The 26013-nt window shown below is 34.9% G+C and overlaps 2 protein-coding genes across 4 annotated transcripts; one reads left to right on the forward strand and one right to left on the reverse strand.

The window, feature by feature from the left end:
• Positions 1–107: 107 nt before the first annotated feature.
• On the forward strand, positions 108–18079 carry scyl2 (SCY1 like pseudokinase 2). Of its 2 annotated transcripts, none has more exons than XM_039668516.2 (18): positions 108–264; positions 2273–2468; positions 3953–4110; positions 4727–4871; positions 5453–5602; positions 5685–5906; positions 7636–7752; positions 7896–8021; positions 8947–9123; positions 10099–10221; positions 10398–10511; positions 10627–10759; positions 11365–11483; positions 11640–11740; positions 11944–12022; positions 12130–12219; positions 12351–12470; positions 15087–18079. In XM_039668516.2, the coding sequence occupies exons 2-18, from the start codon at positions 2292–2294 to the stop codon at positions 15726–15728; spliced, it is 2793 nt and encodes a 930-aa protein (XP_039524450.2). In that variant the 5' UTR covers positions 108–264; positions 2273–2291; the 3' UTR covers positions 15729–18079. The 2 variants fall into 2 exon arrangements, with proteins under 2 accessions (XP_039524450.2, XP_088982885.1); XM_089126759.1 differs by having other exon boundaries at positions 138–264; positions 2237–2468.
• LOC120477113 (uncharacterized) lies at positions 15869–26007 on the reverse strand. 2 transcript variants are annotated; one of them, XM_039668520.2, is made up of 13 exons: positions 25849–26007; positions 25332–25372; positions 25125–25176; positions 24868–24991; positions 23945–24095; positions 22725–22845; positions 22491–22590; positions 22168–22273; positions 21950–22055; positions 20607–20673; positions 18951–19014; positions 18536–18656; positions 15869–18454 (listed from the first exon to the last, which is right to left on the reverse strand). In XM_039668520.2, exons 3-13 carry the CDS (start codon positions 25132–25134, stop codon positions 18393–18395), a joined length of 1032 nt encoding a protein of 343 aa, XP_039524454.2. In that variant the 5' UTR covers positions 25135–25176; positions 25332–25372; positions 25849–26007; the 3' UTR covers positions 15869–18392. The 2 variants fall into 2 exon arrangements, with proteins under 2 accessions (XP_039524454.2, XP_088982888.1); XM_089126762.1 differs by having other exon boundaries at positions 25125–25218.
• Between the last annotated feature and the right edge of the window lie 6 nt (positions 26008–26013).

Here is a 26013-nt window from a genome sequence, read left to right on the forward strand (position 1 = left end):
AAAGCAAATCAATCTCAGAAGAAGATAAAAGAGTTATAAGTGAGGCGATATGGATAGTATTTTGAACACAATGACTTTTAACGCAGATTATTCTCGCTGACGCGTCGAGTGTTTCTTTCGTCCGGCTTCACACAGCGGAATCTCTCAGGTGTTTTGATGAAGTGTCATGGAGGCTGATAGCCACCACCACTGCTGACGGTTTTGTTACTGTCTAAATCCTGGTTTTAATCACCCAGTCGCTCTGTCAGCTCCTCTAGTGTAAAGGTAAGACTGAGGTCTACATGTTAATGAGCTGGATACTGATCCTGAGACTGTATTCGGCGGTTATTGATCGGTTATGTGTAGTGACGCTTCACTCCTTTAGCATTAGCCTGTTAGCTCAGCTGCTGTCGGGATTTATTGAGTGTTTACATAGTGAAGATAATAATATATTTATATTTTAGTTGGTTTTTCAACTATAATTGATTCCCAATTAATGCTGTAGTGTTTTGTCTTCTTGATAAACACAAATATTGACATTAATATTTAAACGTCTCTGTCTGTGTCTCCAAACCAACTGCCTACTTTCGAGTTGACAGCATTTTTGGTATCAGTTTAATTTTTGTACGTTCCTGTGGTTTTTTTAGTGTCAAAACGCTTATGCTAGCTACATTTTGATGGTAAAGGGCAGTTTATTACGCCAGTAAAGTCTTGTCAACTTATGTTATTGAGTCTCAAACTTCATTCATTAAATGCTAAATACGTCACACCCTTCCTAATGATGCCAATGTGTGACTTCCTTTTAACAAGTACAGATATTAATAACACTATTCTGATTAATAATGACGATATTCTTAATAATTCACTCTCTTATGATGCTTTGATGTTTAATAGTTTAATTTCACTACCGAATTCATGATAAAATGTGGTACCTAACTACTTTATTTTAGTGGTAACGTTACTTTCTATTAGTCAGTGTTATTTTAGTGTCAGTTTAGTCTGTTATAGTTGTTGATATTTTGAATTAGCCTATATTTTATTAGGCTAAATGTTCAGTCAGTCTTTTTTTTTTTTTTTTGCCATTTCTATTGTTATTCTTAAATATATAATTTTTAGTCAATTTGAGGTATTTTAGTACTTCAACCTAAATAAAAATGTAAGCTGTTGCCTGCCTTTGCATGTCTTCTTAATTTATTTCAAGAAATTAACATGTTTTTATGGTTTTAGTAATAATAATAACCTCACTAATAGTACTTTCTACTATTTTACAATATACTTGCCATAGTAATAACATTAAATTGGGCATATTTCTATTTAAATTTTGTTTAATTTCATTTTTAGTAGGTTTTTATTAGTTACTGTTTTGTAGTTGGTTTTGCATTTACAGATTAGGATATATAATAATTATCAAACTTTTAACTAATATTAATAGATGTTGGTTTATTATTCTTTATTATACATAACATAAGTTGGTCAGAATTGATTATAATTTTTATTTTTACTCTTCTATTTGTTTTGTGATATCTCCTCTAAATCCAGATCCACTTTACAGTGTTGAAACAACTATTACAAGAGACTATTTGATGTGTGCAGCTGACAGAACAGCGCATTTCTTATTTCTCTCATGCTGTCAGCATGAATGCATTGACCCAGGAACGCTCAGCCCCTGCTGAGAATTCGCAGTGACAGATTTTCAGATGTATTTAAGTCTATTTCTGTCGCTTTATTTCACAGCAGCCTACTAGTAAAACTAGCCAGTTTAGGGTCAGCCATACACTTGAGTCATTCCCAGACTGTAAAGTCAATCAAAGATGACCTCTGGACAGTTCAGCAGCTTGTAAACACACAGATTGAGATTTCATTCTAAAAGGGTCAGCAGATATTCAGGAAATTGTTTTGTTTGTTGTTTGTGCATATAATGAAAGGCAATGGGGTCCAAAATGTTTATCACCTGCTTTGTACAGATTTTTTTATTATTATTCATGAACAATAACTGTTAAACTAGCTTTTTTCATTTCTTCTAGTTTAAAAATATAAATACATATATTACTATTACTTATATATAGGTTTAATTTTAAATTTTTTTATTTTTAATCTAAGTTTCCTTGGCAAATACCTAAAATAAGTTTAAGGTTTTCATCTAATATCCATGTTTTGTATTATTTTGTCTTTATTTCAATCAACAATTTTTAAAAATAGATTCGGTTAATGATAATAACCCTGAGCTCATCCTATTCGCTGTGTATTTGACCAACAGAACTGTGGTGCACTGTGTTGCTACTTCCTGTTTCAGGTGAGCAGCCAGTAAAATCATGGAGTCCATGCTCAATAAACTAAAAAGCACCGTCACTAAGGTGACGGCCGACATGACCAGCGTCATCATGGGCAACCCTGTCACGCGTGAGTTTGAGGTGGGCCGACACATCGCCAGCGGGGGTCCAGGAATGAGCTGGAGGATCTACAACGGCACCAAAAAATCCACCAAACAGGTGCGCCAGTTATTTATTACTTTAACTTTAACTCTGTGAGTCTTGTCATGATTGTTAGGACACGATCATGTTAGATGTTGGTACGTTGTTTACAGTGAAAGAGGAAGTCTTTAAATGATACAATTGTCATGACAGAATTGTCACTTGCTTCCTCACATTGCCACCATTGTACGTTTGTTGATATACATGTTTTTTTTATGGCTTTAAGACTTACGTTTTTGGTTTTCTTTGATGGTTTTCTTTTTAGTATTGTTGAAGTAAATTCTGTTAATGTCAACGTGATTAAATAATTTATTTGGCTAATATATGTGTGGTTTTGTTTCAGATTGTGAATGATTTGTAATAGTCTAGAAGTTACAGGTTGATATATTCCAAAATACATTTAATTAATGCTAATTAAGTATGCTTGTTTTTTGTTGTTCATGAATATGCAGATAAACAGATATTTATGGAAAATAAATATGAATGTAAATATTTTTTCATAAATTATTAGTTTAATGTACATGTATGATTTCAAATTAAATATAAATTTAAATAGTTTTTTATAAATTATTTGTTGAATGTACAGATGTACATATACTATTGCAAAACAAATATAAATCTAAATATTTTTTATTATTTGTTGAATGTACGTATTGTTGCAAAATAGATAGATATACATTTAAATATTTGAGGCTAATTATTTGTTGAATGTGCAGATGGACATATTTGTTTTAAAATAAATATAAATTTAAATATTTTAATAATTTGGTGACTGTGCTGCTGTTCAGATATTGTTTCAAAATAGATATGCATTCAGATATTTGTATATTTGGTGAATGTGCAAATGTAAATGTATTATTGCATAATAAATATAATTTAAAATATTTTAATTATTTGTTGAATTTGCAGATGTATTAGTGAAAAAATAATATTAATTTAAATATTTTAATTATTTGTTGAATATGCACACATATTGCATCAAAATAAATATAAATTTAAATATTTTGATTATTTGTTGAATGTGCAAATGTACATATTGTTGCAAAATAGATAGATATACATTTAAATATTTGAGGCTAATTATTTGTTGAATGTGCAGATTGACATAATTGTTTTAAAATAAATTTAAATTTAATTATTTTAATAATTAATATATAATAATATAAATTCAAATATTTGTATATTTGGTGAATGTGAAGATGTAAACGTATTATTGCAAAATAAATATAATTTAAAATATTTGTATTATTTGTTGAATTTCCAGATGTATTAGTGAAAAATTAATATTAATTAAAATATTTTAATTAATTGTTGAATATGCAGATCTACAGATAAGTGGCAAAATAAATATAAATTTAAATATTATAATTATTTGTTGAGTGTACAGATATGCTTTGCAAAGTAAATCTAAATTTAATTTTCAAAAAATTAATAATTTGTTGCATGCAAATGAAATACACATTCAAATATTTTGCAATAAATGTTCTTTCTGTTTCCCACAGGAAGTGGCAGTTTTTGTGCTCGATAAGAAGATCATTGATCGCTATCAGAAGTTCGAGAAGGATCAGATTATTGATTCCCTAAAGAAAGGAGTTCAACAGCTGACCCGGTTACGACACCCGCGCCTCCTCACGGTCCAGCATCCGCTGGAGGAGTCCAGGTGACCACAACGTGAACACGCATTAACGCATGCTACCACAAAATCTGCCTACATGGGAAGCTTAGATGAATATGCTTATGATGCCATTTAGGTCAGCTCCACCACAGTCTTATCCACGTCAAATGAGTTTTTTAATGAAATAAAACTGATATGAAGCTTTAGGAGTAAAGCGTCTTCTCTTGATAAAAGAGCTCAGAGCTTTTCTTTCTTCTCGTGCTTCTGCAATCAATTTGTGTCTGTGTGGATGCAGGAGTTCATCCTGTGGAAAATCTCTCCTGAATAATACATGGATCTCTTAGATGTGAGACTCAAGCTATGGCCCTGATGTTACAGTTAACACAGACAGAATATCTTCTAACACCTTATCGCAACTAAACACAATCTAATAAGATTCAGTGGCAAGCAGTTTGTCTGTCCGCAGTCCACACTAGATACGACAAGGCTATTAAGGCTGCAAAATCTTAAACAAATCACAGCCAAAAAGTGCATAATCCAATGGATCAAATTAACATTATTTAAAATAATGTCCCTGAATGATAGTGACACAGAGAGAATTGTATCTGTCTGTGACTGTCGATGCTGTTCTCACTGGATGTCTTTGTCTGTTTATCTCTAGAGACTGTCTGGCGTTCTGCACAGAGCCCGTGTTTGCCAGTCTAGCCAATGTGCTCGGCCAATGGGACAATCTCCCTAGTCCTGTTCCCACAGACATCAAAGAATACAAACTCTATGATGTAGAGACGAAATACGGCTTACTGCAGGTGAGAGTTTCTTATACGGGAGATAAAGCAGATACAACAGCAAATCGTACCATGTACACCTGACTTTAGAGGTCATAAATCAGCCAAGAATGGAAAAGAAAAAATTAGAAACTACTGTTTTTACTAAATAATTCATATAGTGCCATTTAGCACAATTATAAGATTACATTTTTTGCTTTTGATTGCTTGTTTACTTCATTGTTGTGAATGTTATTTTTGCAGAATTTTTAAGTAAAAAAACCCTCAAAGGACAAGATTTATGATTTGTTTACAATAATTGTATGTGGTAATTAGCAATATGTCAGTAACGTTTTATTGTAATAGAGTAATGTAATGATCGTTCATTTTATTTTAAATAATAAAATAAATCTTATTTTATATTAAATATATAAATTATATTAAATATAAAATTAAACATTGTTTAAATATATATATATATATATATATATATATATATATATATATATACATGTTTTAAATAATACTTTTTTTTTACAATAAAAATGAATGCAGTGCATGAAATACTACCATGCTTTTAGTTTTAGATTTGTAGCTGACGAGATTTTGTCTTTGTCTCTCAGGTCACAGAGGGTTTGTCGTTCCTGCACAGTGGGGTTAAGATGGTTCATGGTAACTTGTGTCCAGAGAACATCATCTTGAATAAGAGCGGAGCCTGGAAGATCATGGGCTTTGACTTCAGTATCTCCTCGAGTAACCCGTCTGACGCTGAGGTTAGGAACTGTCCCAGAGATCATTGTCTGCCTGGTTGAAACTTTGTAAGCAAATATGTGTCTGTGTGTTTCTGCCTTTTAGCCCAAGTATGGGTGTAAAGAGTGGGACCCCAATCTACCGCCTCTCTGCCTCCCGAACCCAGAATATGTCGCTCCTGAGTACATCCTGTCCGTCAGCTGTGACGTGTCCTCTGACATGTACTCACTGGGGGTGTTGGTCCACGCCGTGTTTAATGAAGGCAAGGCCGTCTTTCACGTCAACAAGCAAGACATATACAAGAGCTTCAGCCGACAACTGGACCAGGTGAGCAGCCGACTCCTTTCTTTACACCCGTGGAATTATCTACCTGTTTTAAAGCATGTTACCTTCCCATTTGTCCTAAAACAGCATTTTATAATATACACTATCAGTATATATATATATATATATATATATATATATATATATATATCTTTCTCTCTCTCTCTCTCTCTCTATATATATATATATATATATATATATATATATATATATATATACCGGTGTGTATATGTATATATGTGTTATATTTTTAAGTAGTTTCTTTTGCTCGCCCAGGCTGTATTTATTTGATCAAAATATACAATAAATATATTGTGATATTGTGAAATATTGTGAAATATTATTACAGTTTTAAAAACTGTTTTCTATTGTAATATATCAATACTTGAGTTTTCAGTTTCACATCCTTCAGAAATCATTCTAATATGTTGATTTGTTGCTCATTTATTCATTATCAGTTGCTATTAATATTTTAAATTTGTCCTATTTTGTTTTATTTTAAAATTTGACAATATTAGTTGTTACTGTATTTTTGATCGAATAAATGCAGCTTTTGTGAGCATAAGAGATTCTTTAAAAAAAACCTTGTAATCATGTTTTAAATTTCACACATAAGAATCAATTATCAACATTTAATAATTACTGATGAAATCAAACGAAAACAACAATAATATATTGGTGAACTTTAAACGATTAAAGGGGGCCTATTATGCTCATTATGTTATTCATTCATATTGTGCTCATATGTGTTAATATTTCTTATGGGGTCTACTAGAATTCATCATTTAATGTAAAAAAAACAAATGTTAAATATTTAAAACTAAAAATATATTTTTTAATCGTATAGTTTAAATTGTTGCTGCAATAAACTGTGTTTAGTTTGGGTTTCTTTATAACCCGCCTTCCAAAAAGCACAGTCTGTGCTGATTGGTCATCCGGCCACAGTCTGTTGTTATTGATCTACCACTTAGAGCGTGTTTTGGAAATGTAACTCACCATAACTGACGAGTTTCGCTGAAATCAGGACTAACGGATCGTAGTTGATCCATGATTTGTACGTAACAGGCCCCGCTGTTCAGCACACATGATTCGCAGATTAGTTGCAAAGTTTAACCATCATAGAGCGAAAGCTTATTATCATTTGCACGTGTTTTGTTATAAATCTCGCCAATTTAAACATTCAAGCAATTTTAAACCATTTAAGTCCAAGAAGAGACTAAAGTGAGCTCAAATTGGTATTTAACACTTACTTATTGCATTTCTGTGCCTGAATACTTCTGTTAGACCTTACTTTATTTGTAAGTTTAGTTTAGTCTATTGTATTTATGCTTGTAATTTGCATATTTGTTCTTATTTTATGACCGACTGTTCACTTGTCTTTAATAGATCATTGCTGATCCGATCCGTGACTCAAAAACTGTAACTAGAACCGTGAGTTTTGTGATCCGTTGCACCCGTAGTGCTGACTGATATAAAGAAGAAAGTCCTTCCCTTTGGAGAGGACTTTGTGCTTTGTAACCTTGTAGACATTTTCATGCTCAAACAGCAACATTACACACTAAATAAAGTTGAAAATATTACAAAAACATAAAAGGACCCCTTTAAAACCACAACAGAATAGCCACAACATTCAACTCTTGCTATGAGAAACAAGGCATGCGAACAATAGTGTTATTGTGATACTTCAGTTTTTATTGTACCTAAAACATGTGCATTTCATTATCATGTGTAGCTGAGCCATCTGAGTCCAGGAGTCTTGAGTCAGATCCCAGAGGAGGTCCGGGAACACGTGAAGATGTTGCTCAGCGTCACCTCCAACGTGCGTCCAGACGCAGATCAGATGACAAAGGTCAGTGTTTTCCCTTCTTTGCTGGTTTTCTTCAACTTTCTATTTTTTTTTTTTTTTTTTTTTGGTATTAAGTATCTACTGATTGAATCAAAATACATGATTTTGTAAGAGTGACAATTCAGTCTATGTTTGTGTGTGTTCAGATTCCTTTTTTCGATGATGTCGGAGCCATGACTCTTCAGTACTTCGACTCGCTTTTCCAGCGGGACAACTTGCAGAAGTCTCAGTTCTACAAAGGCCTCCCGAAAGTTCTGCCCAAGTTGCCCAAGGCAAGAACAAACATTTCACAAAGACATTCACCTAGAGAATAGCAATATAAAATGCAGGAACCTTTGAAATCTGTTTTATTTTTTTTCCCAAATTCCGTGTTGTCCGATTTAATTTTTCAGCATTCTGATTTTTCTGATTTTACCTAATTCATTAATTGCAGTTTAATATTCACACACACTAGTCTGATATATACATTATATGATATATATGAATTGTCTGATATATATACACTTCATTTGATGGTGCAAAAATGGGTTTGATTTGATTGTGGAAACTGGGCTTATATTTTAATTATTTTATACATGAAATATATATATATATATATATATATATATATATATATATACATATATTAGGGCTGGCAAACGATTAATCGCGATTAATCGCATCCAAAATAAAAGTTTGTGTTTACATAATATATGTGGAAGCACTGTGTATAATTATTTTGTGTATATATATATATATATATATATATATATATGTGTAAATACACACACATGCATGTATATTTAAGAAAAAAATATTATTTATATATAAAATATTGATATTTATATATAATATAAATTATATATAAATCTATATACAGTATAAATTTTGGATGCGTTTAATCGCGATTAATCGTTTGACAGCCCTAATATATATATATATATATATATATATATATATATATATAGAAAGAGAGATAGAGAGAGAGAGAGAGAGAGAGATTTCTTTCGCACTCATATGGTTGTAAGCAAAAATAAAGTAAGCTCAATTTGGATTTCATTGTCACTTAAAAAAGATGTGTGTTTTGAATATTAATACAGAATATTTGTTGTGTAAGACTAGAAATATTGACACGTTGCTAGAGTGCATTTATATGCTCAAGTATTTTATGGTATTATATGTGCCTAAGCTAACTGGCTTCTGTTTTTCTGTCGTCAGAGAGTGGTGATTTACAGAATCCTCCCGGCGCTCACGTCTGAGTTCGTGAATCCTGACATGGTTCCATTCGTCCTTCCAAACGTGCTGCTCATCGCTGAGGAATGCACTAAGGAGGAATACGTCCGCCTTGTTCTCCCTGACCTCACCCCAGTTTTTAAACAGCAGGAGCCTGTACAGGTACACACACACATGTACATCACTGATGCCAAACTGATTTTATTTGTTTCCCCTTGCTCTGGTTAACCTCTTTGGCCCTGTCCTAAGGCCGTTTATCCACCAAAGCGTTTTCCCACGTGCCTGGCGTATGTTTTCATTTGTTTTCAATGGGAGTGCCACGTTTTTTAAACACTATGAGCGAAACGAGCCACTGAGCGTTTTTTTCACGCTGAGCACCCCGCATTTTTTTACTGGTCGCCGAGAGTTTAAAAATGTTCAACTTTGGATAAAACGCATCACTCATCACTGTCACGTCCAATCATAGTGGAGGAGGGGCGGGACTAATACCAACCGACCAACTGTCACAACATTCTTTCTGTACAACGACATCAAAGCAGAGCTAACCGAACAACAGGGATGACATTTTTTTTGTATGAAACAAATTATCTGTGAAATATGTAAACTGTGCTGCAGATATTCTGTATCATAGCAACGAACCGTCTCAATGGAAAAAAACGCTGCGCTGCCAAAACGCTCTCAAATGTCCACAGTAAGGCGTTTTCAGCAGAGCGTCTAGCGTTTTCAGCTGGCTAAAAACGCTTTGGTGGACACGCGGCATAAATGGCACACTTGATGTGCACTTGCAATGGCCGTTGCATGCCTGTGTAATCCATTAGGTTCAAGTTTGTAATTAATTTCTCTATTTCACGCTATCAGGCCAGCAACATGGTGAGTGAGGTTTGAACCTTTGTCTTTGTGGTAGTGTATTTCATCATAATATTTGTATTTTGATTAGTTTTATATTTTTATTTATGGTATTTTTCCACAGTTTCCACTGATCGTTTGATGTGTTTTTCATGAGTTATTCTTTTTTAATTCATGTTTTTGTTCTTTTTGTTTAGTGTTGTATTTTGCTTGTTTGTTTGTCTTTCATGGGATAGCTTTTAGGAGTCATATTATTTCCTTGATTTTTTTCTTTTTCTTTCACATATCCAGATTCTGCTGATATTTCTACAAAAGATGGACCTGCTTTTGACCAAAACACCTCCTGAAGACATCAAGAACAGTGTTCTGCCCATGGTTTACAGGGCAGTGGAGGCCCCCTCTATTCAAATACAGGTGACCACACCATAAACTTGTTTGGATGAGAAAATGTATTTGCATTTTCTAATTGATCAATTTCAGTACCAGTCGATTGAATTTTCATTCTCCAAACAATACAATGCATTAGAATGTCTTTCTAGATTTTACATTTATGTGTTTCAAAATCTAACATTTTTTTTTGTCCTTAACAGGAACTTTGTCTGAATATCATTCCCACGTTTGCCAATCTGATTGAGTACCCATCTATGAAAAATGCACTTATCCCTCGTATCAAATCTGCCTGTTTACAGACATCCTCGCTAGCGGTTTGTGTTCTTAAATCTCTTATGTCTCTAGTAACAAGTGAATGTATGTCAATGAAAGATTTAGGAGAGTAGCTTTAAAATGAGTATAGTTTCTCTGTTGGTTGTCCTCTTTCAGGTGAGGGTGAACTCTCTTGTGTGCCTAGGCAAGATTCTGGAATATCTGGATAAATGGTACGTCATTGATGAAATTTTACCATTCCTTCAACAAATTCCATCCAGGGAACCAGCAGTGCTCATGGGCATTCTGGGTAATTAAATTGTTCTTTTACTCTTTTTGATCACTTTTTGTGCCTGTCTGAGGCTTTCAAGCTTCAATCTTATTTGAAAATGAATTAGTTCCGTTAAATTGAATCATTATTATCCTATCTTATTAGTTAAAGGGATAGTTCAAAAATGAAAACTATCCCATGATTTACTCACCCTGAAGTCATCCATGTACATGACATTCTTCTTTCAGACGAATACGATCGGAGTTATATTAAAAAACATCCTGGCTCTTGATAATAAGCTTGATAATGAGAGTGAATGGGCGTATGTCTTTGGAAGTCCATCAGAGCAAAGCAAAGCATTCTTGATAAAAATGCTCCACCTTCATTAACCCCTGGAGACGCGTGGAGCACTTTAATCATGAATAGATGCGCTTTGATGGACTTCCAAAGACATACACCCATTCACTCTCGTTATCAAGCTTGGAAGAGCCAGGACATTTTTTTAATACGACTCTGATTATATTTGTTAAGTCATATACACCTAGGATGATGTTAGTAAATCACTGGCTAATTTTCATTTTTGGGTGAACTATCCCTTTAAGCAGTTATACAAATGTATGTGCTTTGCTTTCTTTTTCCTTCAGGCATCTACAAGTGCACTTTCACCCATAAGAAACTGGGCATCCCAAAAGAGCACCTGGCTGGAAAGAGTTTACCTCATCTGGTGTCACTTAGTATTGATAACAACCTTAACCTTAACCAGGTGAGGGTAACAACACGCACTCGCTCTTACACATAAACTGAGGTGTTGTATTGTTTGCCCACCAAATATAAACTTGATTCCTCCGATCATTTGTATAGATTACGTGTACACAACATATACTTTTGTAAACTGTTTTCTGTCTCTGGTGTGTTCCAGTTTAACTCTTTCATGGCTGTGATCAAGGACATGTTGAGTCGCATGGAGTCGGAGCATAAGACCAAGTTAGAACAGCTGCACATCATGCAGGAGCAGCAGAGGTGTCATGTCAATTATTATTATTATTTTATTAATAAATTAAGCTTATTCTGCAGCTTTTTTTTTGGTCAAGAACTGCCCAACTTAACAGGCAGAGGCCGTCTGATAGATGTATAAAATAAATAAAGTAATTTGAACATGACACAAGTGCAGCATTATCCAAACAAACAGTTAACTTATGAGTAATAAGTATTGTCTTTTCCAGGAGTTTAAACATTACAAACCCATTGAACCAATCAGAAGAGACTAAAAACACACCCAGCCCAGCCACAAAAGTCAGAGATGTAAGTAAATACACCTGCTGCACGTCCAGCAACCAACTCACAGCTTTTAATTGTGGCCACACTGTGAAATGAACTGCAATTTGGGTCTTCTCTTTGCTTTCTGATAGATTGATGAGATCTTTGGTGGCAGTTCAGGAACTGCAGGTGTGAATGGTAACCAGAATGGTTCCTCATCAACTGTTTCACAACTCTCACGAGTGAGTTACCATTTTATAATATTTTAGGAATGCATTGTTTTTTTTCTCAACTGGGTTTTTCTTCTGGAGCTTAAATGGTTGTTGGAATTAGACCTGGTTGATGTACTAACTGTTGTTCGTGGTATGTTCAGGTATCTCTTACCCTGGAAGAAAAGCAGCGTTTGGCTAAAGAACAGGAACAGGCTGCTAAACTAAGAAGTCAGCAGCCACTTGCTCCACAGAGCATCAAACCAGCCACAACAACACCTCAGGTAACACAGTCAGTCAAGAGGGGTACCATGGGAAACCTATTATCACTTTCACGCATGGAATACATTTTTGCAGTAAAATTACCAGATAAACGTCTACAGTAAAAGGTACCATATCTTGATATTCACAATAGCTGCCATATACCATGTTTGTCTTAGACAAAACTTGTATTAACTAAACTAAGACTTTGCATAATAAGGCTACACGTTTAGTCTTAGAAAGGCTACAAGTTTTAGTCTTAGAAAGGCTACAAGTTTAGTCTTAGAAAGGCTACAAGTTTATTCCTAGAAAGGCTACAAGTTTTAGTCTTAGAAAGGCTACAAGTTTAGTCTTAGAAAGGCTACAAGTTTAGTCCTAGAAAGCCTACAAGTTTAGTCTTAGAAAGCCTACAAGTTTAGTCTTAGAAAGCCTACAAGTTTTAGTCTTAGAAAGGCTACAAGTTTAGTCTTAAAAAGCCTACAAGTTTAGTCTTAGAAAGCCTACAAGTTTAGTCTTAGAAAGGCTACAAGTTTAGTCCTAGAAAGGCTACAAGTTGAGTCTTAGAAAGGCTACAAGTTTAGTCCTAGAAAGGCTACACGTTTGGTCTTAGAAAGGCGACAATTTTAGTCTTAGAAAGGCTGCAAGTTTAGGCTTAGAAAGGCTACAAGTTTAGGCTTAGAAAGGCTACAAGTTTAGTCCTAGAAAGGCTACAAGTTGAGTCTTAGAAAGGCTACAGGTTTAGTCTTAGAAAGGCTACAAGTTTAGTCCTAGAAAGGCTACAAGTTTAGTCTTAGAAAGGCTACAAGTTTAGTCCTAGAAAGGCTACAAGTTGAGTCTTAGAAAGGCGACAATTTTAGTCTTAGAAAGGCTACAAGTTTAGTCTTAGAAAGGCTGCAAGTTTAGGCTTAGAAAGGCTACAAGTTTAGTCCTAGAAAGGCTACAAGTTTAGTCCTAGAAAGGCTACAAGTTTAGGCTTAGAAAGGCTACAAGTTTAGGCTTAGAAAGGCTACAAGTTTAGTCCTAGAAAGGCTACAAGTTTAGTCCTAGAAAGGCTACAGGTTTAGTCCTAGAAAGGCTACAGGTTTAGTCCTAGAAAGGCTACAGGTTTAGTCTTAGAAAGGCGACAATTTTAGTCTTAGAAAGGCTACAAGTTTAGTCTTAGAAAGGCTGCAAGTTGAGTCTTAGAAAGGCGACAATTTTAGTCTTAGAAAGGCTACAAGTTTAGTCTTAGAAAGGCTACAAGTTTAGTCTTAGAAAGGCTGCAAGTTTAGGCTTAGAAAGGCTACAAGTTTAGGCTTAGAAAGGCTACAAGTTTAGTCCTAGAAAGGCTACAAGTTTAGTCCTAGAAAGGCTACACGTTTGGTCTTAGAAAGGCGACAATTTTAGTCTTAGAAAGGCTACAAGTTGAGTCCTAGAAAGGCTACAGGTTTAGTCCTAGAAAGGCTACAAGTTGAGTCTCAGAAAGGCTGCAAGTTTAGGCTTAGAAAGGCTACAAGTTTAGTCTTAGAAAGGCTACAAGTTTAGTCCTAGAAAGGCTACAAGTTTAGTCCTAGAAAGGCTACAGGTTTAGTCCTAGAAAGGCTACAGGTTTAGTCCTAGAAAGGCTACAGGTTTAGTCCTAGAAAGGCTACAGGTTTAGTCTGATGGACTGCGCCTAGCCCAGCCCATCAGGCAGTCCTTATTGTCAAGCACTGGCCAGCCGTACACGCTGAAACTACTATATTTGATTGTTTTCCAATAAACTTTAACCCCCGGTTTTACAGACAAGGCTTAATCTTAATCCAAGACTAAAATGCATGTTTGAGCAGTTTTAACTGAAACCAACTTGCAGTGATAGGTTATATCTTAAAATATATCAGTGCCATTGTTTTGTCTCAAGATTCACACCTGAAATGTTTTTTTAAAAGCACTTTTATAAAAGCTACTTAAATGTTGAAAAATTGAACCAAGGTCCAATCCTGGCCCTGTCTGTGAAACCAGGTCTAAAATATTGTTTTTATTTAATAAATGTCCCTAAATATTGTATCTATTTATTTGATGTATGTAATGCTCCAATCTTTATTGTCAGAACAGTACTTAAACCCCTCTGATTTGGGTGATTCAGAGGTGATTCAACTTCGTGCTAGTTGTTGGTTGCTTCATGTTTTGTTTTTTTTTTGGTTTTTTTATCATTGAGAATTTCTTGTTAAATCCCAATGAAGAAAATGAAAAGTACTTCAGGAAGCAAGGCCATCCATCAGAAGAGAGAAAGATTTCTTCAAACTTATCGTCGCTCCCTCAGCTGAATCACCACCACAGCATTGTTAGCAAGTTCATGTTCATGACCTAGTTCAGTGGTTCCCAATCATGGTCCTGGTACCCCCAGCACTGCACAGTTTAGATGTCTCCTTAATCAAACACACCTGATTCAACTCATCAGCTCATTAGCAAACCAATGGGTATCCAATAAGTGAGACAACCACTGTTGGGAACCACTGGCCTAGGTAATATAACACAAAGTATAGTGTTATAAATGTAAATGAAAACTAGATTTACAATGTTAACTGTTGAAATATCATCAAAGTCTGTGAAAAGGGTCAACTTTGATTTGGGATGTGCATGCTATAACTGAAGCAAAAACTGATATTTTTATTGTTTAGGCAAAGGATCTGACCAGCAGTCTTCTGAACAATATGACATCTCTGAACAACCTCGGTTTAAACTCTGGGACTAGGACGATGCCCCTACAGGGTGGCACCATTTCCTCTACCTTCCCAGCAGCACCCACCATGGGTGGAATGGGCACCATGGGCGTCAGTAACGGCTTCAATTCACCCATGGGATTCCAGACGGGAGGTATGGTGATGGCCATGAGACCCGCCACTCCTGCCCTCTATGGAGGGATGGCCACCACTACCAGCGCTCCAAATTTCAGTGCCCTCACCCAAAACAAGAACCAAAATCAAACCGGCAAAGCCCCTGACATGTCCGCCCTAGACTCCCTCTTCACTTCTAATAAACCCAAAGTCAGCCTGAACCAAATGGCCCCTAAACCAGCCCAAGGAACCACTGCACCTTCTCCGTGGCTCAATCAGTTTGGTACAGGCCAACCTTCCCAGACTGCACCCATACAGGCACCTCCAATGGGGATGACGGGAGTTCAAGGTGGTTTTGGAGTCCAAGCAAACCCGTTCTTCAACCCCCAGAACTTCTCGCAACCCGTGGCTTCTTCCACAATGAACACTGGCATGATAAAGCAAAGTGCTTCAGTCAACAACGATTTTAAGGACCTCTTCGGATAAAACATATGCCTTTCATTCCCTGTTATGTGGGAATCGAAAGCGAAACAACATCAGCAGCGAAGATGACAGTAAAAAATTTAGTTGGAAGGTTGGACATGGTATCCTTGAAAGATGTTTTAGTTTTGGTCTTTTTTTGGGAGGGGGGGGGTCTTATCATGGTGTGAATCAAAAGCAAACTGCACCAAACAAACTGTCATGTTTGTACTGAAAGCTTGGGCTCTTCTACCGAAAGCTGCTTCAGTTGGTGGATGCCTTGCATTTGGTGTATCGTTTGGGTTAAAATGCGCCCCAGAAGAAAGATACACATACAAAAGGGTTAACAAAAATGGGCGTTACAAACTCAAGCTTTTTTGGTTTTATTTCCTTTTTGCTAGAGCCTCACGTTCACTGCTCGCCTGAATGAGCTGACTTCCTCTACCACAACAAACATCATCGATGGCCTCAGAAATTGCTGGTGAGGTCTCTCAGTTATGTTCTCTCTCGTCTGAGATATGCGATAGATAAGTAAATAAATAAATCAGTGCATAGTTGGTACCTGAATGAGTCTTTTTATAATGTGTTATTTGTGTATATACTGTATCTGGTGATTATTGTTTGAGTTTTATACTGAGAAATGATCCACAGAGGTGAAATTTATTAAAGGAAGTACACTTTCTTCATACTGTAGGTGCACTTAATGTAATTGAGCTTAAAAAAACCTGTAGGGTTTAAGATATTTTTGGGATATTGTCAGTACTTTTAAAGTGAGTTTGTGCTTCACTGTAATGGCTTCGTTCATGAAACACTAGCAGAATGAATTTCTGGGGCGAATCTCATGAAGAAGGGGGTCATATTTCATCCCAAAACCCAAAGACAAAATTACAAGGATTTTTTTTTTCTGTAATAAAAAGGAGTTTTTAAGTTAGCTTATTGTTAAATTCAGTACAGAACTTAACAATACTTAAATATTTACTTTATATTTTCATTGTATTCTCATTATTGTAATGAGAGAATGTGTATTACACTTACATATTTTTTCAGATTACAGTAATGAAAATATTTTTGCATTACCGTAATGAGAATTTTTTTTTTTTACCTTTTACAGAAATACGTTTTTTTTTTTTTTGCAATACAGAGATGTTTTATGATATTGAGAATTCCTTTTATTGCACTGCATAATGAGAATTGGTGGAAAATCTGCTTAAATGTCAAGTACATTTCACAATGCAAAAGGTTAGAAATATGTTTTTATTTAAAAAATATATATTGTGCATTTTGGGTTGAAATATGCACTTCCTATAGTTCTTGGGAAAATCACATAGAATTTTCCCAAGAACTATAGGAAAAAGTTACATAGAAATGTGTTTCATGAATGAAGCCCGATGCGTTTGTTTCTCTTTCCGTTCTCTGCTGTTACTTCCTGCCCTGTGTTAAATCATCTGTGTTATCCTGTAATGCTGTGTTTTTTGGGGGTGTTACATTTAGCTACATTTTTGTTTGTCTGTTATTATTATATACAGCAGTTTCCTGTTGTGGGAACTCAATTCCATATCATGACCAAACCGCTGCAACACAGCAAATCACCAAAATGTGTATTATTTCTGGAAAAGAACATGAATGAAGTGTACAGTATATAGAGGTGAACTGCCACCGCTTAGAGTTTTTCTTTCTTTCTTTTTTTTTTAATACGGATGAATCACATTCCTGAGGAGAATCTTTAATATCCAGACAGGTTTTATTAAAAGGGAATGCTTTTCCTGGTCTTATGAATGAGAGGCCTTATGTTGAGAATTGTGCAATAGCAGGTCTGTGATGGAGATTGTGAAAATAACTTTCTGTATGAGCGTTTCACTACATGCAGTTTTCAAATAGTCTAAATTAAGGTAGATAAAACATCTGGGTTGTTTTAATTTAAAAAAAAATGTGAACTGAATTGTTGGAAAGATGGTGATTTTTGGAATCAAATAAATTGGTTATTTAAAGGGTAATACCTTTACACTTCCTAAGTAATTTATTTGTTTTATTTTCTTAAGTATTGAAACACAGAAAAACCCAAGTAGAATAAATAGTAATTATTTAATGCATAAATCATATGTTTATCAGTAACAAACCAACAACAGGGGGTCTAGCTAGGTTTACTGAGTGGTAAGAGAAAGTAGACAGACATTACAAAAGTGGATCTCATGAAATTTGTCTAGAAAAGTGCATGTTTCACCCCAAAATCTTAATTTTTATAAAGAAATAAAGCTTAATTTGTGACATTGTTTCCATGACAATTAAGCACATTTCAGTAAAGAGGAAAAATATTATACAATTTATAATCTTATAGTCTTATATCATCCTTATAATGCTTAGTTGTATTTTTTTTTAAACAAACAAAAAAACAACAACATGAAAGCTGAATGTAATAAGATATTACACATGCAATCTTCTAATCACAGTAAAGGCATTGAAAAAACAAAACTTTCAAGAATAAAAACAGAAATTAGTTCAAGAACATGATTACCATGAGACCTGTTGTTTTGTGGCAGTTAATAAAACAATATACAGGTCTGCATGGACAAACTAAATCCAATTTCATTATTTCGTATCACATATTCTAGCAGACATTGCATAAACAAGAGTCCTGAGTTCACATATAGCTACAAGTATAGCAAGTAAACGTAAGAATAGGCAAGTGAGGTCTTATTGCTGAAGGCGGCGTACAGGTCTCCTGGTGTTAGTGGACTGGTTGGTCTGGGTCATGTCTGCAACAAAACAAGTGATTTGATTAAACAATATTTGTACTAAATAACACCTTATTTCTGTTGGTTTGTGTATGAACGCACCTGAGAAGTCCAGCTCATAGCTAAACCTGCCCGTCCTGAAACTCATTGTCCCTGTTGAGTCCTGCTGGTACTGGGCTTCAATATCTTGACTTGACACACTGCAATGTCCCCGAGAGCCGCCCTACACATCCACAAAGTCCACGTTTATGACACAGAAGGTGAGACTGTCTTAGTGTTGTTATGCAAGAACACAGGTCAAATGTTTTAGAAAGCAGGCAGCGTGATGGCCATTTATTGGGTTATATATATATTTTTTTTCTGAATATATAACCCTAATAGAATTAGAAGGCCTATTTGTTCTAGCAAAATACCACCAATCACTTATAGATCACTTAAGAATGCACTTGTAGCAACTTCTGCAACCATCATTTCAAAAATGTAAAAAAAAGAAGGGGAAAAAGAAAGATATATTTACTTTATTAAAATCTTTCCAATTGCCATCCATGTCTTTGAACTGCCAGCGAGCTTGTGACAATGCGCTGTGATAAGAGAACAAACATTAGAACAAAAGTATTTGTTGTAATGCATACATAAACAGTCATTTTGAGACTTTCTTAAAGGAATAGGAACAGTTGATGTACCCCACTGACTTCCATAGGCAGTCAATGGGGTACATCAGCAGTTAGTCGAAATATCTTCTTTTTTTTCTGCAGAAGAAAGAAATTTATACATGTTTGAAACAACTTGAGGCTGAGTAAACGATGACAGAATTTTCATTTTCATTCAACTAATCCTCTAACAATGGCACTTATTTCCGTCATGGAATAAAGATGTCATGGAAAAAATATCATTTCAATTTTTAATCTCTCAAGTCCGAATTTTCTTCTCACAATCCTGACTTTTTTTCAGAATTGCGAGACAATTAAACTCACAATTGCTAGGTATAAACTCAGAACTGTGTGATATAAACTCACAATTGCTTGTTATAAACTCAGAATTGTGTGATATAAAGTCACAATTGCGGGTTATAGTCAAAATTGTGTGATATAAAGTCACAATTGCGAGATATAAAGTCAGAATTGTGTGATATATTTTCAATTGTGAGATATAAAGTCAGAATTGTGTGATAAAGTCACAATTGCGGGTTATAGTCAGAATTTTGTGATGTATTCACAATTGCGAGATATAAAGTCAGAATTGTGTGATATAAAGTCACAATTGCGGGTTATAGTCAGAATTGAGTGATATAAAGTCACAATTGCGAGTTATAGTCACAATTGAGTGATATAAAGTCACAATTGCTTGTTATAAAGTCAGAATTGCGAGATATAAAGTCACAATTGCGAGTTATAGTCACAATTGAGTGATATAAAGTCACAATTGCTTGTTATAAAGTCAGAATTGCGAGATATAAAGTCACAATTGCTTGTTATAAAGTCAGAATTGTGTGATATAAAGTCACAATTGCTTGTTATAAAGTCAGAATTGCGAGATATAAAGTCAGAATTGCGAGATATAAAGTCAGAATTGTGTGATATAAAGTCACAATTGCGGGTTATAGTCAGAATTGTGTGATATAAAGTCACAATTGCGGGTTATAGTCAGAATTGTGTGATATAAAGTCACAATTGCAAATTATAGTCAGAATTGAGTGATATAAAGTCACAATTGCAAATTATAGTCAGAATTGAGTGATATAAAGTCACAATTGCAAGTTAAAAAGTCACAATTGAGTGATATATTTGCAATTGCAAGATATAAAGTCAGAATTGCGTGATATATTCAAAATTACGTGAATCACAATTGCGAGTTATAAAGTCAGAATTGTGAGATATAAACTCGCAATTGTGAGATATGAAGTAAGAATTCTGTGATATAAATTCACAATTGCAAGTTACATAGACGCATTCGCAATTGAGAGTTAAACATTTTTGTCTGAATTGCGAGATATAAAGCCATAATTGTGAGAGGAAAAAAAAACTCAGAATTGTGAGATGTCAGAAAGCTGATGTTATCTTTTAAATTGTTTTCTTCCATGGTGAAACAAGCCTCCATATTTACAGTATATTTTTCATTTCATGGCAGATATTAGTTTCCATATAAATGTCACCTTTTATTAATAGATTCATACCTGTTTGTTTGCTGGATTCTCCGGACAGCTCTTTTTGTACCATATTTATCGTTCACTTGGTACATTCCTGTAGACATGAAGATAAAGACATAAAGATAAGTAATCAATATCAACATTTTGACATCAAGTTTTAAAACTTTAACACATTTCTCTTAGCAGACATTCTCTATAGGTAGGCCCCTGCTTTTCCCTCATGTTTGCTGTACACTACAGACAGACTTCTATATATAAAGATTTTTTTTAATAATTGCGTGATATATTCACAATTGTGAATTATAAAGTCAGAATTGCGTGATATATTTGTAAGATATAAAGTCAGAATTGCATGATATATTCACAATTGCAAGATATAAAGTCAGAATTGTGTGATATATTCCCAATTGCGATATATAATGTCAGAATTGCGTGATATATTCGCAATTGCGAGATATAAAGTCAGAATTGCGTGATATATTCACAATTGCGAGTTATAAAGTCAGAATTGTGTGATATATTTGCAATTGCGAGATATAAAGACAGAATTGTGTGATATATTCGCAATTTCGAGATATAAAGTCAGAATTGCGTGATATATTCGCAATTGCGAGATATAAAGTCAGAATTGCGTGATATATTCACAATTGTGAGATATAAAGTCAGAATTGCGTGATATATTCGCCAATTTCGAGATATAAAGTCAGAATTTTGTGATATATTCGCAATTGCGAGATATAAAGTCAGAATTGCGTGATATATTCGCCAATTTAGAGATATAAAGTCAGAATTGTGTGATATATTTGCCAATTTTGAGATATAAAGTCAGAATTGCGTGATATATTCGCCAATTTCGAGATATAAAGTCAGAATTGCGTGATATATTCGCAATTGCGAGTTATAAAGTCAGAATTGCGTGATATATTCGCAATTGCGAGTTATAAAGTCAGAATTGCGTGATATATTCGCAATTGCGAGATATAAAGACAGAATTGCGTGATATATTCGTAATTGCGAGATTACGCAATTACGCAATTATATTCGCTTTTTTACGCAATTAGATTACGCAATTACACAATTATATAATATTCGCAATTGCGAGATATAAAGTCAGAACTGTGTGATATATTCGCAATTGCGAGATATAAACACAGAATTGCGTGATATATTCGTAATTGCGAGATTACGCAATTATATTAGCTTTTTTACGCAATTATATTAAAGTGAATATAAAGGAATTAATTATATTTATAATTATATTATATTCGCAATTGGGAGATATAAAGTCAGAATTGCGTATTATATTCGCAATTGCGAGATATAGTCAGAATTATGTGATATATTCGCAATTGCGAGTGATAGCATCTTACCCCCAAAGTAAAGAGAGTAAGAGAATCGTCTTGATGTGAATGAAACTTGGCACTGAGGGTTGAGCTGATACAACCTCTCGATTTCTGCACTATCCAATGAACATCCCTGTAGAGACACAAAAAGTTCAATGAACTGTTAGATTAAACATGTCACGTTCACCCTAAACATTATAGTTGAAGAAATAAGCGTATTTGGTATAACAGTGTTTAGAACTCACTGGTTTTTGGTACTCAGTCCAAATCCCCTCATCTCCCATAAACTCCCAGATGTAGTGAGAAGAAGAGTTTGTTGGGTTTGCCAAGGGAGGTGCCAGAATTTGTGAACTGCATGCGATAAAAGGAAATCAAATGGTTTGTCTACAAATACAATTTTAAACATATTGGTAACTCTTCGTGAAATATAAGCTGAAGGGATTTCTCTATAAATAGTTTGATTAAAACATTCTTACATAGGTTGTAAATAAATGTACGAATAATTTTACAAGAAATATTTACATAAATTCGTACGTTTCGTATGTCGTATATTACCCAAAAGTAATACCTGTTTTGATTGCTGCGGTTGCCCGTTACAATTGCATTGAATTTTGGTCGCCGTCTTACTTTCCTGGACATGTTTGTGGATAGATTTGTTTGAGTCATGGCTACAGCATTCCAAAACAACAACAACACGAAAACAAGTTAGTGACTTCAAAGTTCAAGTCTATCCATTTTTTTTTGGAGGAAGACACTTTTGTTTCACAGCCATGAAGGTAATCGTTCTCATTTGTCCCATTACCAGTGAAGTCCACGTCGTAAGTCATGCTTCCTGCAGTGAACTGGACTGAGCCGCTTGGGTTGCTGTTGTACTGCTGTTCTATAAAATCGCTTCCAATTGAGGACGCTCTCCCACCGAATCCCTGTAGAAATCAGAGAGGAAACAATAATATCTAGCAGGACTGACAACTTTTGAGTTTAGCTTTCTAATCGAATGCGATTCAATTTCGATGTCAATTCGATATATATATATATTCATTTGGGTACATTGAGTACATGTTCATTTTTCTCAAAGAAAAAATAATCGAATGTTTGTAAACTAAACTGGGAAACTGGTCGACTTGTACGTTATTATTAAAGGTTAATTAATAACTTGTATACAATTGCATGACACCGTTTTTATAATAATAAAATTATATCTAACCTAAATATCTAATGATATTAGAGTAATGAATATGTAATATAGTGCTTTTTTGTGTAAAATACTCCTCTCCAGAGTACATTTTTCTTGCTAACTATACAGTTTAGCTTTTCTGAGGTAAATTTAATGTAACCTGACACATTGTTTACATGCTGTTTTATCCGTAGTCGAAACAGCGATTATATAAGATATGAGACATTTATTGTACAGTAAAGAAACATGACATCATGACTTTTGCGTAAACATACACGCCACTTTCGAGTCAAGTGGCGTGTTATCTCTACGCATTTTGAGCTATCCGCGTGTATCCGCATGTATGTGTGTATGTCTACACCATTAACGTCCGAGTGATTCCGCGTGTCTGTACACGCCGTCAAATGTCCGCGTGAAACGAAGCAAAATGTAGATCTACATCTGGGGAGCGATCTTTTTTTTCCCTAGGATGGTATGGGAACAGTCATAAATGCCATTAACCCGGGGACAAGGTTGAGGTAAGTCATATATTTATACAGTAATAACGTTAAGTCAACGGCGTTCATAAACACGCTGAAAAGCGATTATGCGTCTTGATAGCATGCCAAAAATGGAAATACGAATTGGCGTGTCATACACACGCTACTTCATGAGATCAGTCTGTAAAAAGGAAGAGATGATCTCTCATTTGCACTACCGCTTTGCTTGAACTGAAGCTCAAAATTTGAAAGTTTCATATCGAAAATAACCTGCTCTGTCTTGTCTGTCAGCACATTTGTCGCATGTTGTTTTCACTCCGTGAGAATATGGATGTGTGGCGTAATGAATATATTTCTAGAACCACTTACCTGAGATCCATATTCACACCAGCGATGGTTATCTTTGTAGTACCAGCCTACTTCTTGTTTCTGGTAAGGGGACAGCAGTGTATTGCGCCGTATACTAAGGTTACGAAGAGGTCCACTGACTGTCATTTGGTCAAAGTCAATATTGACGGCCCTGCATGTGCAATGATTGGGAAGGCTTAAATTAATATTTAAAGGGTTAGTTCGCCCCAAAATTGAAAATTCTGTCATTAATCACCCTCATGTCGTTCCAAACCGGTAAGACTTTAGTTCGGAACACAAACGAAGATCTGTTTAGTAAAATCTCAGAGCTTTCTGTCCCTCCATAGAAAGCTATCCAGCTACTACTTTGACACTTCAAAAAGTTAATGAAGAGATTGTAAAACTAATCCAAATGAATTGAGAGGTTTGGTCCAAATTTTCTCAAGAGACATAATGACGTTATATGTTGATCAGCGGACATAAACAGAAGCTCAATTGAACCTGCTTGACGCGCAAGAACAAACCTCTTGTTCAGACGTGTTGCGTAACATTTGAATGAACCTCATTGGTTCTTGCTGAAGATCAAATATGCAGCGTAACACGAGAATGAACCTCATTGGTTCTTGCTGAAGCTCAAACATGCTGCGTAAAACAACTGGTAGTTGTGTAGCTATCTATAGTTGGACAGAAAGCTGTCAGATTTTATTAAAAAATATCTGCATTTGTGTTTCAAAGATGAAAGAAAGTGTTGCGGGTTTGGAACGACGTGAGGGTGAGAAATTAATGACAGGATTTTCATTTTTGGGTGAACTAACCCTTTAATCCTATACAGAATATATCAATAAAAATACTTTAATATATGACTGGTACAAACATAATCAGTGAATGTAAAGTCAAAATTAAACTGATAAATGAATCTCTGCACATGTTGAAGACCAACTAACCCTATGTTGAAGTAGAGGGTGATCCCATTCGCCCCTGGCTGACAGTAATGAGCCTCAATGACAATATCATTAGCGATAGAATCCCACTGCGCTCCATCGAACAGCTGCCACTCAAAGTGGTTACCTGAGGATTTGAATGAATAGATGACTGAATGATTGAATTCATGAATGAATGCACTGAAAAAAAATGAACAATTTGTCAATCACGCCAATCACACACAAAAAAAGATAAATATATAAGCCAAGACTTAGCCTACCTGTCGCCATGTTAGATAATGCTGCCGTGTCTTCCCGAACAACAAAAACAGCCTAGAGATATTTAAGGATATTTTTAGGTATCCTTATACTCTTCTGTTATATAAATACAAATGTCAACACTGTGTGTGAAACATACTGGATCAAACTAAATCCATATAAAATCAATTTATATGATTCAAAAAAGGTAAATGAGAATAGGCACCCACCTAAATAGCTGACATTCTCTTTAGCTCATTTTCTCTTCACACTACAAAACAAATAGACAGATAGACATGGCTATTCAGAACTGCATACAGATAATGTGTTTTAAATAGGCCACAGTTATGTCAAAAGTCCATACTGTAGGCTATAGGCTATTTTTTATAAACATGTTGGACAATCCGTTCAAGATTTGACCTAACAAACGGAAAATGATTAGCCTAACGCAAAAAGATAAGTACTCCACTTTTTGATAACAACCTACGTCACAATGCACTATTTTTAATAAGGCATTTAAATCTAAAAATGTAAACAGAGAGAAAATACAAATATAGTCTACAATAAAATGCAGATAAAACACGAGGGACACAAATGGTTCCCGTTTTGATTAATAACCCAAAATTTACAACTATTTAATAAGATCTGCGACCGAAGCTGTTATTGGACACTCTCGGAGTCGGGAGATGTTGTTAAATAAGGTAACGTATATTAGTGTTTAAGTACTTAAAGGGTTAGTCTACTCACCATAACGTTACTTCCATCGATAGCATATTTAAAATCTGATAACGCATTTGTCAAGTACCCTAAACAGTCGAATGTTTTGTTCGCATTTAAATGGCTCCACAGCAGAATCACTGACCCAGTTTCGGTTTCTTTTCTGGCTTGTGTGAACGGGAACAAACAGGTAGT

This window comes from Pimephales promelas, chromosome 24 (assembly GCF_988280905.1).
Source record: "Pimephales promelas chromosome 24, fPimPro1.hap1.1, whole genome shotgun sequence".
NCBI lineage: Eukaryota > Metazoa > Chordata > Actinopteri > Cypriniformes > Leuciscidae > Pimephales > Pimephales promelas.